The 19,827-nt window shown below is 41.6% G+C and overlaps 1 protein-coding gene across 1 annotated transcript in view; it reads left to right on the top strand.

Annotated features, from left to right (window-relative positions):
• Positions 1 to 19,827, top strand: part of ankar (ankyrin and armadillo repeat containing) — a 313,107-nt gene that overhangs the window by 273,083 nt on the left and 20,197 nt on the right. Inside the window, exons 18-21 of the mRNA XM_041200254.1 lie at positions 7,380 to 7,486; positions 8,132 to 8,254; positions 10,467 to 10,625; positions 15,069 to 15,186. Coding sequence (XP_041056188.1) covers positions 7,380 to 7,486; positions 8,132 to 8,254; positions 10,467 to 10,625; positions 15,069 to 15,186 — 507 coding nt within the window. The remainder of the gene's footprint in view (positions 1 to 7,379; positions 7,487 to 8,131; positions 8,255 to 10,466; positions 10,626 to 15,068; positions 15,187 to 19,827) is intronic.

Genomic DNA, 19,827 nt, shown 5'->3' on the forward strand with positions numbered 1-19,827 from the left:
TGGAAATGAACAAAAGACAATGCCATGAGTGCTTTACTTGTCCAGGGATGTGGTAGCTTCTCTGGGATGAACTGCAGCCACAAGGACTTGGAGGGCATCCTGTGCTGGTGGCACTGAAGATAACCGCTGCACTGAACTTTTTTGCCAATGGTTCCTTCCAGGGGTCCAGAGGGGACCTGTGAGGCATCTCCCAATCGGTGATACACAAATGCATACAAGAGGTCACAGATACTCTGATCACTAGAGCTCACAATATGTCCAGTTCCACATGGATGCCGAAAGCCAGGCTGTCAGAGAGGTGGGATTCGCAGTGATATCTGGTTTCCTTCAAGTGCAAGGCGCCATCAATTGCACATATGTGGCCTTGTTAGCTCCCTAGCAGCAGCCTGTGCACTTCATCAGTTGCAGAAGATTTCACTCTTTGAACGTCCAGCTTTTGTGATCACAGAAAGCAAATCCTGCATGTTTGTTCTAGGTACTCAGGACTCTAACATTTTGAGCCACTTGTGGGTGCCACAGATCTTTAAAGGACCCCTGCAATTACAGCACTGGCTCCTCAGGGACAAGGGATACTCCCAGAAGTTGTGACTGATGACGCTAGATCATTGTCCACATAGTGCTGCTGAGGAGAGGTACAATGCTGCACATGCCTCTGCCAGATCTGTGATGGGGCAGATGACAGGCCTCCTGAAGATGTTATTTCAGATGTTTGGACCACCCCAGTGAGGATCTGCAATACTCACCATAGAGAGTGTCCAGGATCATTGTTGTCTGCTGCACTGTGCACAACCTGACACTTGTTTGAGGGAGACATAGAGGAACAAGATCTCTCTTCTGACGAGGAGGATGTTGAAAGGGATGGAGCTGATAATGGTCCTGAGGATGGCGACATGCCACATGAATAAGCCACAGCAGGGGTACAATGCAGCAGATGTGCCCGTGGCAACCTGATAATTACCAGATTCCAGGAAGAGTAATGTGCCAGCAACTTCTCACAATAATTTGCTTTTCTCGCCTTTGCTGGCCGGAAGGCCCCAGCATCTTTTTGCTCACAAAGATTTTGCTCTCAAAAGTTCAATTCTTTCTTAGAGCTTAATGGAATATCAGTACTCACCATCTGATGTTGGTTTGATCATTTGAATGCACTAAACCACTCTAAATGTATAGTCCTGATGATACATGGCCATTGTTGAATCTGAATAACAATCCCTTCTCCCACAACCTTAAGCAACTTTAACTGGAATAGTGATTTCACACATGCCCTCACCAAGTCAGTGTGCATGGCAGTTTATCAGTAGTTTGAACACATATTTAGCCAGGGATGCACTCCTGTCATCCTGACACCTGCTCCCAAAGGGGGACTGACCAGACAGATTACTCTTTCAGGCAGAACCAGATGGATGGGTCAACAGGAAGCAGCAGCATGAGAGTACCATATGTCCTCTCAACATAGCTCCTCAATGCAGATAAGTGAGGCATGATCACGCTCCTGGCCCCAATTGCCACTCACACATCATAAACCCAGAATCCTTGATAGCTTTATCAAGCTGTGAAGTTTTGAGGTTTCTTTGTAGTGTCCTCATTGAGAGTGCCTCAAATGGACTATGGGTTGCTGAGGTGCAACCACTCTGAACCCTGCAATTGTCAACACCCTTGAAAGTCCCTTTCCTAGATGGCCTTTGCATTAGGGCAAGACCATGAGCCATCATTTTGGGCACGCCAGCCAAGGTGGAAACGTTGCCTGCATGACCTGCAGTGGCCTGAGAGAGTTGGCTATGCATCACATTAGTAACATCACAGTTCTTGAGATGATCCAGCACACAAGACCATTCTAGGATCTCTCTCATAAGTCACTAAAAGTCCTTTCATGCAAGAAGTTCCAACTCAATCTGAGTGCTAACCCAAAGTCTGTTGACACCCTTGATAAGGAGGCAAGCAGATCAAACAATTCTCCATGTGAGGTCTGGCAAAGGCTTCAGCCAGATGCACACCCACCTCTAAATCCAACACTCAAATCCCTCTTGTAGTCAAGACTAATGTACCTATCATATCCTTACTTGCCTCATTAGCTGCATGGTTGCTCAAATTGACAAATCACCAAGAAAGGACATTCGACATTGAAAGCGTCCACTACATTTTCCTCCAGACAGTTAGGGTAGCCTCTGGCTTTTAATTGTTACTGTTACAGTATCCAACTACAATCTCTGACCCCTGAAACTGCATTCGCAATGAACCTTGGCACACAAGTAACAGATTTAAGTCCCCACACGTAATTGTGCCATCCACACACAACTGACATTCGTGCAACAATAGGAGATGCAATGAGCTCGATGAGCACATCTCCTGAGGCCACAGTACGGTGAGCAAAGAGAATTGGCTGACAGGAGTATTGGCCAGGCAGCACACTGACAACTGATGGCCAGTGCCTAATCTTGCATGTGTGGAATTATAGACTAATCACTCTGAATATAATGGGGGAAAACTGAATAAGGCTCAGGTGGGAGCCAACATTATGGAGCCTCACTGACCACGAGACTTTGAAGCAACTATAAAAAAAATGGAATCCATGAGAGTTGGAAACAATTAAATTAAAAATATATCTACAAATGTGCAGACTATAAACAATGAATCTACACCTGTGTGCATTCAGTACTTTTTAATTTATCTTACCCTACCACTGTCTTGGTGCAGCCCCAACATCCGCAACTGAGGTGGAGGCAACCTGCTGACTGCAATGCCCTGTTGACTGAAATGACTTTGGCAGGCATCCTCTGGTGGCCCAAGGCCTAGAGGACCCCAGCCTGCTAAGGCTCTCTGACTTCTTACCTTTCGGGAAAATAAGCATAATAACCTTACCCTATTTATCTTGTTAGTTGTAAATATCCTACCATCCCTTTGAAAATCAAACAGCCCCTTCACTTATCTAAAATGCAAATTTCATTCACACTTTATCTGTGCAACCCACATTCTCACTTGTCCATCTCCATTTCAAAAGTCTGCTTTACACCTAACTCTTTTGATAATTTCAACCTTGCAATCTATCTGACTCTAATTCAATTAAATCAGGCACACAGACAGAACCATTCACATTCACGCCCATAAGGCTGCAATAGTATTTTGAAAAATATTAGTTTTGTGACAGACTCACTGAGGTTCACTCGTGGGGGGTACAGGTGAACACCTTGACGGTGCTTCCTCTGAGGATGTTAACGCTTTCTCCTCAGGGGTGGGCTGGGGACTGGGGCCTGGGGCTGTGGCACGCCCTGGTGGATGTCCTCCGCCATTTCTTGCTGGTATCTGGAATAGAGAAAAGAGAAATTGACTAAGCAGGCTCGTGCATTAAAGATCATTCACAGTCAATGTGTGCATATTGGAGCTGGTGACTGGATGCATCCTCATTGGGTTCCTGGGAAGTCCAATCTCGCCTTCCACAGGCACAGTCATGCTCCTCACCAGAAATCTTTGTGGCCTGCTCCTCAAAGCTGCTAAGCAGATGAATCTCTGCCACTCCCTCTCCGGTCTTGGCATGCTCATGCTTGTTATGTACAATCTTGTCATGAAGAAAATCAGAAGGATTGACTGTGAGACCATTGGGTGAACGAGCAGTTCAGGAGCATGCACACATATTGTCGCTGCTGACCCCTCCCCAGTAAGTGATTAAGAAGCCGTTTGTCCTGGGACTAATATAAAGATGGAGAGGTTAAAGTGGCTGGCACTTAATCCATATTGATACCCCATCTGCCCATCATGTGTGACACCCCTGTGCACTGTAACCCTTCGACTACCTGATGCCCTTATGAGAGTGTGAGTTTGCAGTGAGTAGATGGTTCATTTAGCCTGGCAGAGCGCAGCAGATCATTCATCTTTTTCCGTATTGCAGACCAGTTCTTTTCTTGACCCCACAGGCACTAACCACCTTGGCAACCTCTTCCCAGGCTGTTGTGGTCAGATGGAACAGCCTCCTTTTCCCATCCTGCATCCTGCCTTTCCTGGACAGCCTGGAGGAGAGTCTCCAGGAAGGTATTGCTTAACTGTGGGGCTGAAGATCAATTTTTTCTTATTAACATTTCATTTGAAGCACAATCCAGAGCTCCTGGCCTGCAGTGATTGAATGGCTGTCTGGGTGTCTTTAAATATGGCACCAAGACCTTCGACCCCGTGAGGTAACAGCAGGGACAGCAGGTAACAGCCCAGCACACCATAAGTTTGCTGTGCTTCATACGGGTGCCTGAATAATGAGGTGAACAGCATAAGATCGCGCATGTTCAGCCATGCTACTGCCCAGAGGGAATCACCCAACTTACCCGCCCGCCACCAAACTTAGACTTCGGACCGCAGGATTCCACCCTTTATTCTCTTCTGCTACAACCAATGACAAGTATCATCATATTTCAACTTAACACTAACTCGACCTAGCACTGGGATACTTTTATTGGAATAACTGATCAGTTTCATACCAATTTTGCGTAAGGGAGTATGACTTAGGGATTTCTTGTACCCTCCTTCCAAGGTCACAGACACTGCTGCAGTGGTACCAAATGTTGTGGTGACTTTGACAAATGGACCACAGGAGGCTCAGGTACAGGTCACAATCATTTATTTGAGCAATTGCAAGGAGAGAACTCTCAAGTCAGCTTGCGATAGCACTCTGCTAAATTACAAGTGTTCAGCATATTTATACTTTACATACATCTCTGGCATCAGGTACATTCCACCTTTCATCCAGGCAGAGACCTTCCCTCCTGTCTAAGCTAGGACCATCTGTCCTTCCCCAACTGTTGAACAGCACAGCATCCGCAGTTTTTTTGTTTTTTGTTTTTAACACTTAATCTTAGTTGTTTTCCAACCTAAGTCTCCAGTCTGACACCCAGGACACCCAATGTATCTTATTTTTAATTCCTTCATGTTCAGTCTAGCTCCCAGGACCTTGCTGGTGATTGCAAGCTCTGCGGGTGTACAAAGTTCATCTGGTTTAACTATTTAACTGTTGATTTACTGGTTTGCGCTGGCCTACCTGTAGATTCTAATTTAAGTAATTCATTCCCTTATAATGAATTCTCCCTTACCATAAATTCTCACTTACTATCTTTCCCCTAACACAATGATGAAAGTAAGTTGTGAATCTTTGACTTTCATTTTTACTGTGAGCTAGAAATTACATCTTCATTGTTGTCATCTTCCATGTGCTGTTTCTCTTGCTCTTGGACCAAGTACAATTCTTAGTCTTCCTACTCGATAACATCAACTTCTTATATCCATATCTATCATATGGACATTTGAGGATTTCCAGATTCCTGAACTAGTTTTAGATCTACCACAATCTCGACCTGTTGTATTGCTGTTTGTTCCACTCTTGCATGCCATCTGGATATGACTGACTTTCTCACAGGCATAGCACTGACAAGAAATGGGGGCATTCAGATGGTTGGTGGCTAGCATGCCCACAGTAGCATCTAAATTAATATCTCTGAGACTGTGAACATCGTTGCCATGGCCTGGATCTAGTTAAAATCCAGCAGACCTCCCCTGTTGGCTTAGGAAAAGAACTGTCTTTCTATTTGCAACTATCTCTTTCTGCCATTTCCATAGATGTGGCCTCATTGCAGTGCTCCTTCCATGCCAGCTTATTGCCTTTGCTCAAAAGTTTGGCCTGGATTTTATTGTTCTTTAGGCCTCCTACAAACAAATCTCTAAGGTTGATTTATAAGTTTGTGCCACACGTAAGGTGATGAGAGAATTTAATTCAAGAATGTAATCTGCAATAGTCTCATGTGGCAACTGCTTAATTTCATGAAATGCAACTCTCAATGCATTTTCATTCTTAGCTGTTTCATAATATGAGTCCAGAATTTCACTAATTTCTGCATATTCCATTGAACTGGCCTCTCTCAGATGTCACTGGTTATATACCACATCAAAAGCGTTATGCCCCATATGGTGAGGAAAACATTTACTCTCATCTCCTAGTTTATTCACTCTCAGCCAAATACGTAATCTTTGTTCATAATTATACTAGTCCTCTTTGTTAGGGTTGAATTTCCCCGTTGTCCCCAAATATGCCTTCAGTGCTATTTTCTTTTCAATTACATACTGTGCTGACTCTCTGTGTACCTGAACATAATGTGTACACAGGACAAACTTTCAAATTTCTCAAACCCTCCAAAAATAAACTTCAGGAGTTTCAAAAAGTACGTCACAATGTTTTTAAGTCCTTAATTTCTCAAATAGAATGTTACAGAGAATTCTATGCTATCCTTGTCACCATCTTTCTGTTGTGTATCGCACTGAGAGAAACTCACCATGTGGATTCACAGCAGGTGGCCATTATTAAACAATTTTATTTACAGCTCACCAGAAAAGAGGGCAATATAACAAAATGCTCAGAATTGCAATAAACTGCAAAATCTTCAGATTTGTCACATAAAAAGTCATAAAATCCCATGCACCAAGGAAAATGACATAAAAAGAAAAATTGTTTAAAAATAGCTATAATTTACATTTCTATGTCCCTTCCATGGATTCCAGGATATTTATCATTAACTAGTAACCCTGAATCCATATTTTAAATGAGCATTCTTAATATCAGCTGTTGTCCATGCCAGAACATTGGAAACTTTCAGATTGGTATAGTATATCTCAATGCATATTAAAAAGAAGCAACCACCAAAAATGCATTATGACACAAACCAGGTCCATTTCTTGCGGGGAAGGACTTTGTCCAATTCCCTCTTATTCTTATCGTGAAACCACCGGAAATTAGGTGGTATAAGTGCCTAAGAGAAGAAGACTGCATGAGAAAGTGTATAAATGTAGGGACAGAGAAGCTATGTCAATGCAAATCTATATTCTAAAGAAAAAGTACATGAGTGCTTTGGGGTTTTGTTGGCTGGTCAAGAAAATACAAGGAAGTAGATGAAATAATAAAAACTCAGCAGGTCTGGCAGCATCATTCTATAATTTAGGAAATCCTGCAGTTTAAATAAACATTACTCTCACTGGTGAAAAGTTCTAGCACTAATGTAAATGTGAAAATTTATTTTCCAATGTTATGGAAGACAGGCAATCTTTACAATTTCAAAAGGACCTTTTCTGCTACCTGCATAAACCTCCTCAAAAATCAGAGTCTCTCTGCGTTACCTAAAATCCAACACAAACAACCCCATTGACATTCCATCTTGTGTAGCACAGCGCTTCCTAACAGATGTACTTATTCCATTTCTTTGTCATGGTATCCAATGACATCAGAAACAAATAAATGACTCTCAGTTATTTCACAATCAGATGAAAAAATGACAATAGTATTAATGTATTCAATTAGCCCTATAAATTATGTATTTAAATATACAAATATAATAGTTGTATCTGTTTTACTTTTGTAGGTGTAGCACACGTAAATAATCCGATCAGTCAACATAAAATTACAGAAGAAGGTGGCATGGATGTACTTCTTGAATTGCTTTTCTCTACACAGTCCCCCCAAGTACAGGTAACAAAGGAAAGGAGTTATGATAGTGCACGGCTGCATTTACTTGTGTCAACTCTGGAGTAATTAACAGACTCAGGCCTACAGCACAGATCAATTGCATACATGCCAAGTGTAAGATTTTTAAGCTGATGCTGTTTCAGCCCATATATCAGCTCGTCAATGTATCAGAAGAAAAATCATTAGAAGAAAGATCCACTCTTTTCACTCGAGTTGAAGGTGATCAATATGAACCACTCAGTTCAGTTGAAGAATGAAACTGAATGATGTTAGAACCAATCAACTACCCTGGAATTTTTTTTATCCATTCATGAGATGTGAGCTATGCTGACAAAGCCAAGGTGAACCATCTTCTTGAAACACAGCATGTGGTATAGGTACACCCAGAGTGTTGTTAGGGAGGGAGTTGCAGGATTCTTAACCAATGACTATGAAAGAACAGTGATATAGTTTCAATTCAAGGTGGCATGTGACTTGGAAGGGACTTGCAGGTGGTGATGTTCCCATGCACCTACTGCCTTTGTTCTTCTATTTGGTAGATTTGGAAGATTAAATGTAATCATATCGATTAATGAATTTTAAAAAAAATAATGGATTTTTTCATTGTAATAATTGCCAATAATTTCCATTTTTATGTTCTGTACATAGGCCGAAGTGATCCACAGCTTGGCCTGTATTGTGTTGGGAAACAATGAACTACAGAAGGTCTTAATGAAGAGAAAGGGCTTCACCTACAAGATTGTATTGAACCATATTAAATCTGATGACAAAGTAGGCTGTAGCAAATTAGTATGGAATAGAAAATTTTAAAGGATCACAACTATGCAAATATGTAATGGGGAGTTCACAACACTATTATTTTAAATTAATTTAATATCAAATTCATATTCCACATTTTAATGTATTAAATGGATATTAAAATAATTTCTCGTTACATAAATTTTTCTTATTAGCATAAAAACAAAATACGGTGGATGCTGGAAATCTGAAACAAAAACAAAAGTAGCTGGAAAAACACAGCAGGTCTGACAGCATCTGCGGAGAGGAATACAGTTAACATTTCAAGTCCGTATGACTCTTCACCAGAACTAAGGAAAAATTGAAATGAAATATAAGCTGGTTGAGGTGGGATGGGACAGGTAGAGCTAGATAGAGGGCCAGTGATAGGTGGAGGCAAAGAAGGGATTGCCAAAGATGTCATAGACAAAAGGACAAAGGGGTGTTGACGGTGGTGATATTAGCTAAGGAATGTGCTAATGGTGACCTTAAGGGTAGAAAGCAGGACAAGCAATTGACAGATAGATCTAGTGGGGGTGGGGTGGGGGGAAGGGATCAAAATAGGCTAAAAGGTGGAGATAAAACAATGAATGGAAATAAATTTAAAAATAATGGAAATAGGTGGGAAAAGAAAAATATATTTTTTAAATTATGAATTATTGGATAAAAGGGGATCAGAAAGGGGGTGGGGATGGAGGAAAGAGTTCATGATCTGAAGTTGTTGAACTCAATGTTAAGTCCGGAAGGCTGTAAAATCCCTAATCGGAAGATGAGGTGCTGTTCCTCCAGTTTGCATTGAGCTTCACTGGAACATTGCAGCAGGCCAAGGACGGACATGTGGGCATGAGAGCAGGGTGGTGTGTTGAAATGGCAAGCAACAGGGAGTTCTGGATCATGCTTGCGGACAGACCAAAGGTGTTCCACAAAGTGGTCACCCATTTCCATCATAGTTTTATCTCCACCTTTTAGTCTAATTCGATCCCTTCCCCCCACCCCACCCCCACTAGGGCTATCTGTCACTTGCTCGTCCTGCTTTCTGCCCTTAATGTCACCATTAGTACATTCCTTAGCTAATATCACCACCGTCAACACCCTTTTGTCCTTTTATCTATGACATCTTTGGCAATGTCTTCTTTGCCTCCACCTATCACTGGCCCTCTATCCAGATCTACCTGTCCCACCCCCCTCAACCAGCTTATATTTCACCTCATTTCTATTTTTCCTCAGTTCTGATGAAGTCATACAGACTCGAAACATTAACTGTATTCCTCTCCGCAGATGCTGTCAGACCTGCTGAGTTTTTCCAGCTATTTTGTTTTTGTTATCTTTTATTAGGTTTGCTGAAAATGAAAAAAACACCATAACTGTAATATGAGTCGCAGGAATTCTGTATCAGAATTGAATCATACATATTGAGAGGTCTCAGGTTAACTTCTTATTCCATGTTTTGCTAATATGCAATGGAGACATGATATTTGATTTCAAACCCCTTAGAGAAAATTAGATAATTTATTAATACCCTGCCCAATAACTCCCGCTGAGAATGTGTGTAAATATCAAGAAAGAAAAAACTTGTCCTGGCTGTCCACAATGTTTGAACAGTTCAATCACTGTCTACAATCACACATTAAGAATGTCCACTCAGTGTGCTGGCAATGTCTTTGTTATTCCATCTCAACATGAGTAACCACCTTCAGAGCAAGGGTATGGAGAGAAAATTGTAAAGGAGAAAGTATCCAAAATTCCCAGTAACATATAGTGAAATATAGTGTTACTTCATTGTGTGCATTGTCTATTTACTAAAAAGTATTTGCAGGGAAACTAATATTGTGAATGTAATATGCAGTGAGCAACTGGCTCTCTGGACACTTCGCCACAAGTTCGTCAGATATGATTCAAAATAGAAGGAGTGTTGCAACACTTGAAAGGTGACAGGCACATCTCTAAGAGGCTTATTGTGTAAATTAAAATTAACTGTATTTATAAAGCAAATGCATTTCTTATCAAGTTAAGCTGGGTTCAGTTGTCCAATTCCTTTATGTACAGAGACTAAAAATGCATATATTCATTTCACTGAAAATATTTATTCACAATCAATTAAACTAATTGTAAGGCTCTAAATGTTTCTGCTTTTATTGTATTAATTTCTATTGAATTGACTGATAAAATGTTATTGGACTTAACTATTATTTACCTGTTTTTTCAGGATGTCTGTTTACGAGCAGCCAGTGCTTTAGCCCTCTTCGCATTCAACAATCCAAAGCAAGAGCTTCTGATACGTGAATGTGGGGGCATTGAGATCTCAGTGTTCCAGAACCTTCTGTCGTCCACAAAAGAACTGAACCAGGCCTATGCTGCATTTCAGGTATTCTTCCAGAACAACAATCTCTCATGCTAATTAATGCTTATGTCCGACTAGCATTGCCCAATCAACTGTATGCCCTAAAAATTCAATTGCAGTGTGCCCATTTTTGGAACATTAAATGGCCTCCTAAGCATACCACATGGTGGACAGATAACACGCACACACTTCCTGCTGAAAGTGCACCACACACTATATTGAATCAAACTTATCCAACAGTGTCAAGAGTGCACAGAAGAATCTAAAAGAGCGAGTAACTTATTTAAATAAGGGTCCTGCACATCGTGCAGAACTGATTTCTGATTTTTGTCTGCTCCAGTACCCAACATGCCATTTGTTGAACTTAGCCTGCAAAATTGTTGCCAACTGGCAGGAACGCTGCTCACCAGTGCTATTTAAAGGGATCATGCAGAGCTTAGAGAGATTAGTTGCCGGTTTGTCACTTATGGCTGCTAATTACCTTCTGTATCCTTTTTGGTGTGTTTTATCACTCTGAGAAATTCAGTGCAAAGAACAAAGATTTTGCTGGGGTTGCACTATTTTTGGTTGCCTCATGGCCATGGACAGTGTGGTAGGGTTGCCTTTGGAACTGGAGGAGGAGAAGGAGCATCAAGATGGTGTTGTGCAGAAGGCCGTACTCAGCGGTTTATCAAAGAACATTTCTCCCACATTAATTTAACTGAGAAGCAATGGGCAGAATTTTACATCCCACGGGCGGATGCAAGGCTGACCCGATCGGGCATAAAATAGCTTGCGATGACATCGGGTGAGCATCCCAATGTCATTGCGCTCTCGCGCAATGTTTTGGTCAGCGGGCACATACAAGAATCGGCAGCGTACCCGCCAACAATTAAGAGACCTATTAAGGCCATTAATCAATCAATGACTGCTATTTTTCACTGCCCGTCAAACCTTATGGTTGGCAGGTGGGCGAATTGGCTAGGCAGCCTTTGCATTTTTGAGGAAACCCCATCTACGGGCAGGATGAGGTTTCCGACAGTAATTTTTTAAAAAATGTTTTGACAGGATTTTTATTCTGTCTATGTTGATGTGAGTGAGTCCTACATGGGGACATTTTTTTCATATTTTCCACATCATTATTTAAGGGTTTATATTGTTCAGCCTCCTGAGGCAGCTTTCTGCCTTCAGGGAGCTTCCATTGTGAGCTCCCCCATGCATGCGCAGACTTTGGCGCTCATCCTCCTCCTGCCCCCGCCCCGGCAGTGTTGAGCTTCTCAACACCTTTTTTACTGGCTGGTCATTAATTGGCCAGCCAGCGTAAAATCGAAGCCGGGAGCCGATAGCGGGCAGCAGACCATTTCCCAGCCACTCCCAGGACCGCCTGCCCGACAACCCAAAAATCCTGCCCAATGTCTGAGGTGCTTTCACTTCACAAAAGAAGCTATTGACTTTCATCCAGTTTGATCATCTGTTGCAGTCACAACTTGAACCTGCACCTGCATGGTCAGTACTGTGGCGATCAAGGTGACCATGGCTCTTAACATTTATACCATGGTCTCCTTTCAAGCTGTAGCAAGTGTTGTGATATGGCAGGCAGTATTTTCTGGGCTAACCAAATCCCAAAGGGAAACTTGGTCAGGCTATCACAACAATTTTGCAATTTGGATTTATTACAAGACTGTATGTGCACTGAAGTCAGAAGTAAAGATTCAACTTCCACTTTTGGAGATTTTAAATATTAAATTAAAACATTTATTAACAAAAGAAAAGAAAACTTAAATACACAAGATTACAGTTACACAGTTAAAGTTAGTCTTATAACATTTCCCAAAAGATTTCGACTTAGCTAGGCTCACAAATAAACATCCTTTTCCAGGCAACAGTCCCAATAGATTCTTAATCTATAAAACAGAATTTTGCCCTTGCCATGTGGGATTGGTAAGGGTGGGTGGGGGTGGTCGCCCGTGATCAGCAGCGAATCCATGATTTTATGCGGGCGAGCCAGCTAAGGCCCGCCCAGCATGATACGCAGCATGGGAACGAGCACAAAGAGGCAGGAGGGGGAGGGGCATGATGTCCACTGGGTCCAATGGCAACCTGGCGGCCAATTCAAATGTGACCTCAGCAGGCCCTGGAAGGCTTCCACGGGAGGATGCTGAAGTCTTGTCAATGGAAACCACTGCGGGTGGACACAGCAGGCAAGGAGAGTAGGTCGATGGGGCAGTCAGCACCGCGTTTCTCAGATGACTGCTTCGTAGCCCTCCTGGAGGAGGTGGCAGCGAGGAGAGAAACCCATGTCCCCAGGGATGGGAGGAGGAGGGCCCCCCCAACCTCACCAAAAAGGTCTGGGAGGGGGTGGCATCCAGGGTCAGCAGCCATGATGTGGTGAGGCACACATGGGTGCAGCACTGGAAGCGACTCAACAATCTCCTGCGATCGGGAAGGGTGAGTACCATGTTGGCATGGGTCACTTTACAGAACAGTTGAGAGCTGCCCAATCCCCTGTGGACCTCAGAGGTGTTAGAGTGTGATTGGCAAATGTCAATGAGGCAGAAGCTGGCCAAAGGAGTGAGCCCTGGCTGCTTAGACTAAGGCACCTGGCCTCCTCCCTCTTCTGGCCCTCTCTTCCTCCTCAGAGGAGGTGCCTCCAGCGGAGACCACAATCCCCATTACCAGATTAAGGGAAGGCTGTCTGATACCTGGAAGGCCCCTAGCGGTATGAATCCTCCAGTGGCCTGGAAAACAACAGAGTCCTGAACTGGAGCCTCTAAATTCGCTGAATGCAGCTCTGAAGTGAAATGAAGCTCTCCTGTTCACAGAAGCAACCAGCAGCAAGTAATATCCTGCACTCCTCACTAATCGCTTTGACAAGGCCACTGACTCCTCTTATCCCACCCTTAAATATATTTTCTCACCTTTTATCTGTAAACCTATTGCTCTTAACCTTCCTTTGAAAGTTACCTTTCCCAAAATCTAAAAATCTTTCATGTTGCCGTTATAGCCACCACTTTCGGGAAAAATAAACTTAATAACTTTGCCTTATTTATTTATGATCTTTGCCAGTTATAAAACTTTCTGTTATGTCTCTTTGAGATTCAACAGCTAAAAATTCACTCCTCATTTATCTCCTAATCCAGATTCCTAATAAAGCTATACCTACAGGGATCCCATCTTAGCTCATCCATTTCCACTTCAAAATGCCTGCTTTTACACCTTATCCTTTGATGATTTAAACCTTGCAGTCTGACTGTCTTCAGTCTAATTAAATTAGTCACACACACCCATAGCCCCACAAGCCTGCTTCACAGTAATATTGGAAAAACTATAAATTTCTTTACATCTCCATCCTTATGGAAAAATGAATCATCATAATTCTAAAAGACGATCCATCTTCTCAACCCGTTTCACATTACTTACTATACTTAGCTATATAACAAAAATATTACATTAGCAGGTGCATGCATTGCATGATAATATACACAAGGCTTTTCTATCAAAAGAGGTAATTTCAGTCCATTGTCCATGTTTCAAATGTTCAATTTCCTTTGAACTTTAAACTCTTGACAATGCACCTGCAATTAAATTTTCTCATCCAGCCACATGTATAATCTGTAAATTAAACAGTTGCAGTAATAAACTCCATCTGAATAGTCTGACATTCTAGTTTCAAGGATTGTGGTCTGTTTTAACAATTCTTTCCGAAGAATTGCTTGCAACACAAACTTTGACGTGCTGTAACACTGACACCAGACCTTGAACTTCTTTTTTAATGGTTGAATATCTTTTATGATGTGTGTTTGCAGTCTCCAGTTTAACAGGGAAGTCACCAAAGCTCTCTACACCAGGAGGAATATACATTTCCTTCCCCATGAATAGAGTAAAGCAGGACAAGAAAGCTCTAGCTTCACCCAGATCGTTGGCCTCCCCAGTATGAAAAGTGCCATGGACTGCATCCACGTTGCCTTAGATGCTTTCTATTTCTGTTGTTGAATTGGTATTTTGACAGCGTCTTATCTTCATTCAGATTAAACCATTTCTGGTTGCCTAATTTGTTCTAAAAACCTGCTTTGGTTTCATAATGCAATTTTTTTGAAGTATTGCAACCTGAAGAGGGAAGAGACATTATACATAATACCTAAAGCAGACTTCATTCTTTGAATGCAAAACTCTTCTAGATAAACTTTCCCCATTCCTCGCAGAAGAAAAAAATCAGGTACACGACTGATTGAATGTGCTATCTAGCATCAAAAGCACAAGATCATATGACTAAACATGTTGTGATATTTACAGTGAAAGCTCTTGACACTGAAGGTTGAAAACAGATGACTAACAGCCAATTATGTAGATGGAGGTTTATATGTGAATGATTACAAAACAAAAAGAATATGAGGTTTCATAGGATGAGAAAAGATTATTTGGCCCTTGGGCCATGAAATGGATTGCTAAAGATCTGAGAGTAATTTCTTTCTTTTCCACATGGTACAGATGATAATATTAGCCAAGGTGATCGTAGGTATGGATGAAGTCACACTGTCAGCTACAGGTATCATAACTTTAGTCAATCTGCTCAAGTCAGAGAAGTCATCCACGATCATTGTCATAGGTAAGATGCATTATTATGTTTATTGTTTTTAATTGTGCTAAAATATCTCTATAATTCTAAATCTGCCTATGCAGATACAAACAACAGACTGTGATGCTGTCCAGATCAATTAACCTTATAGAATTTAGATTTGTAGTAATATACCAGCTTCCCCAGGCATTCATTGAAAGCTAATTTATGTCTTATTCACATTGTAGGTTGATACTATATTGTGTCATATATATAATAATGCATGCTACAGCGATCATATCCCAGTTAGTACTAGTCTTTTAAGTTACTGGCAAATATTTTATAATAGTGAAATCTCTATCAAGTTTCCTTAAAATTATATTCTAGTAATCAGAACATTCTTATATCTGAATATGCAGAATTTCCTGTAATCCTGTTCTCCTGTTTTGAGACATCCACTCTTCTCTACTACCAATGCATTTTTCATCTGTTTAGTTAGCTGCTGTACAGTTCATTTTGTATCATTGAAAATATCATGTAGTGTGGCACTCATCCACACAGACTAACAAGTTTCCAGGTTTGAACCCTGGTCTATTAAATTAGTTGCTGTCAGCTGAGCCCAGTGATGTAGCACTCAAATTGACCTTGCTGTGGCTGTACCAGAAATGGGAAAGTACTTGTGATCACAATCCCTGTAATCTAGCATTTTGCTGATCATTACAAATTCAGGTCTGCCACTTTCATTGGATCTATAAGCAGTCTCACCTTTGTCGGAGTTGCTGCCCTACAGCTACTTATATAATAGTTATAATATAACTTGAGGATCAACATTTGCATCCTCTCATGTCTTTCACAGATGTGGGGGCAAGATTTGGATGCATAATGCCACTGAGGCGGTGCTACAGAAGCCAATCACCCTATCTGCAGGTGCACAGGCACAGTCTTGCAAAGGGCACTCACATGGGTGTCCCAAAAGTGCCAGAAGAAACAGAGCTGGCAATAGTATGACATCATACTACCCTACTCACTTAGCTGGCACCCATTTTCCAAATTTGGGCCACACAGATCTATTGAATTAATTCACAACAAAGATTAAGCATTTAGCTGCAAGATGGGCTCCACACCAGCACTACTTAAAAGGCCATTTAACAAGTTCCAGGTGAGGTGCTTTTAACTTGCTTTTCTGCTTAGTCTGAGATGGTTGAAGGATTGTGCTGTGTTTATGAAGTTGGCTTTTGAAAGCTAGTGCTTACAATCAGGGAGGACAGAGGAATACTTAACCCAGGTATCGAGGCAGCTGTTGCAGTGCTTCTTGATCTGCAACATGACAAGGAATTGAGCAGAAGATGCATAGAGGGAAAGCTCTGGGTCGAGGGAGGAGGAGGAAGGCTCTACACAGAAGGCCCTATCTAGCAAGTATATTTCTAGAATCCTCCTCATCCTCTAAACAAGGAGCAGTGTCAGACACCACTCAGAATCAGTAAGAACATGATCACTGAACTGTGCCAAGTCCTACAACCCGACATCATAGCAGGACGAGGATGGTCCTGCCAGTGGCTTTAAAGGTCACCGTTGCCCTTATGTTCTTATGCCTTCACATCCTTCCAGGCAGGAGCAGGAGACATTAGCAACTGTAGTAATTGTAAGTAAAATCTTTCATACTGCTATAGGGATCATGTGACTGCATAGACAAATCAGCCCTAAGTGCAGGTAATCTTAGGAGCGAAGCTTCTAGCCTTGGTCTTGGTACAAGCATGTTACTTCATCAGGAGCTCTGTAAATAAAGTTTACTGTTTCTAACAAGAAGCCTGTCCGGTACACAAAGTTCATTACAATTATGAGGATAAGTAGTGTCGATGCTGCACCTCGCCTCTCATATGTGAGTATTTCAATTTTGAGGGAAGAAAGAAAAGTACACTTACCAGTTACGCCACACTTCGGTGGAACTGATCCATACAACTCATCCATCGAAGACTGGAGTCAGTACATAGTGTGCCTGGGTACTTTGCGGCAAACTAAATAACAGCGGAGGAGAAACAGAAGACAATTCTTCTAGGTGTCTGCAGGAACAAGATGAGTAATAGACGCCAATTACCTAATCAGTAGTCTGACGGTCCCAAATGTGTCAAATTCCAGATTCTTCAATGAGCTAGTAGACCTCATGAAGGCACATTTTAAGCCTAAACCATTGGTGATCATGCAAAGATTCAAGATCAACTTTACAGTGAGTCGATTGCAACGTATATCACAAAGGTAAATTAGTTAACGGAGCACTGTGACTTCAGAGATATTCTAAATGACATATTGCAAGATCATTTGGTTTGCAGTGTACATGACGGCTCTATTCAGCGCCGTATACTTGCATAAGTTAAATTAGACCTGAAGCGCAGAAAGGTTACTCACAACTTGAACAAGAAGGCTTATCCGTCATATTTGGAGTAAAGAAGTTTCATCAATATTTGCATGGTCGACACTTCAACATAGTGTCAGATCACAAACCACTGTTGTGTTTGTCTAGTGAAGGTAAAGCAATCCTACCGATAGCCTCTGCTATAATTCAAAGATGGGATTTGATTTTGTCGGCGCATGAGTACACTTTAATGCACTGTCTAGGTGTGCACAGAGCAAATGCAGATGCCCTCAGTCATCTTCCTTTGCCAGATAGCATTACACATGCTTCAGAACCTCAAGAAGTTGTACTTGTGTTGAATGTCCTGGATTCCTCACTGGTCTGTGCAAATCAGATAAAGAATTGGACAAACCAGGATCCAATGTTATCAACAGCCCGAGAAAGGTAATGCAAGGATGATCAAATGCACAAGCCTCAGAAGAATTAAAACCATTCTGTGCTCATAAATCTGAATTGTGTTGTCAAGTTAATATCTTGCTGTGGGGAGCAAGAGTCATCATCCCTTCACAAGGGAGAGAACCACGATTGACAGAGCTTCATGGTGCGCATCCAGGCACTTTGAAAATGACGATGTTCACACAAAGTTATATCTCACAGCCAGGTATAAACAGAGATATAGAGAAAATGATTAAACACTGTCTCCAGTGTCAGCAACAGCAGGAAATTGCCTGTTTCAGCTCCACTGCATCCGTGAGAGTGGCCCGGTCAACCCTGGGTTAGATTACATGTAGACTATGTAGGTCCATTTTTAGGCACCATGTTTTTGGTGATCATCGAAGTACAGTCAAAGTGGATGGATGTGTATGAAGTGAGATTACCTACATCGTGTGCAACTATTGAAAAGCTGCACCAATGTTTTAGTGTACATGGCCTAGCAGATGGTGCATAAAAGTGTACTCGTACGCTGGCTAAATCAAAGCCCATCTTTGAATCCTAGCAGGGGCTATAGGTGGGATTGCTTATCTTCACTAAGCAAACACAACAGTGGCTTATGATCTAACACAATGGTGAAGTGTCGACCATGCAAATATTGATTACATTTCTTTACTTCAACTATGACGGATAAGCCTCCATTTTCAAGTTGTGAGAAACCTTTCTGCACTCAAGTCTAATTTAACTTCTGCAAGTAAACGGCACTGAATGGCACTGTCATATACGCTGCAAACCAAATGATCTTGCAATATGTCATTTAGAGTAGCTCCGAAGTCACAGTGCTCCATTAACTAATTTACCTTTGCGATATACATTGTGATTGACTCACCGGGGGCCCTTACTCTAGAGTTGAATTTGAATCTTTGCATGATCACCAATGGTTTAGGCTGAAAATGTGCCTTTATGAGGCCCACTAGCTCATTGAAGAATCTTGAATTTGGCGCACTTGGGACTGTCAGATAACGGTACTGCTTTCACTAGTGCAGAATTCCAGAGATTCATTAACCTAAATGGAATTAAACATGTCAGAGCAGTACCATATCACCCCTCTTCCAATGGGTTAGCAGAAAAAGCAGTACAAACTTTTAAAACAGACATGAAGAAACTATCCGAAGGAACATTAGAATTTCAAGATTTCTTTTCAACTATCACACGACTCCTGATGCAACTACTAGTTCAACACTGTATTGATTGCTAATGAAATGCTGCCTTTGTACAAGATCGAGTCTAGTATTCCCTAACTTAGAGGAGAAGGTGGAGTAAAACCAGAGGAATCAGAAAGTGAATCATGATGTTCACAGTAAAGATCGAGAATTTACTGTGGGAGATAACAGTTTTTGTGCGAAAATTTGCACCTGGACCGAGATGTGTTTCTGGGATAATCATCTCTGAAACAGGACCTTTGTCATACCAAGTGGAAGTAGAAAACAGGATTGTTAGGAAACTTGTTGATCACCTCAGAACTAGAAAGACACTCCAACAACCAATTACCCCACTTGAAATTGAAATCGAACCTTTGATCCCTGAGCTGCCAGATTGCCAAGGAATAGACATACCTGATGTCTCTGATTGAGTAAAAGTAAATAATTCTGAACTGCCATTGTCTAAGGATGTCCCTGAAGCTGCAGGTGCTGGTCAAGTTGATCCAATGGAAGAATCTCAAGTTGTAGAGTTACATCACTCTACCCAAAGCAGAAAACCATCTCAAAGACTAAATCTATAATTGCATGAACTGTATATATTTGTATATGATATGGGTTAAGATATTTTTGTAACTAAGAGAGGTAAAACAAAATTAAAGGGGGAGGAATGTAGTGATTGTAAGTAAAACCTTTCATACTGTTATGAGG

The sequence above is a fragment of the Carcharodon carcharias genome, chromosome 12, assembly GCF_017639515.1.
Source record: "Carcharodon carcharias isolate sCarCar2 chromosome 12, sCarCar2.pri, whole genome shotgun sequence".
In the NCBI taxonomy this organism is placed as follows: domain Eukaryota; kingdom Metazoa; phylum Chordata; class Chondrichthyes; order Lamniformes; family Lamnidae; genus Carcharodon; species Carcharodon carcharias.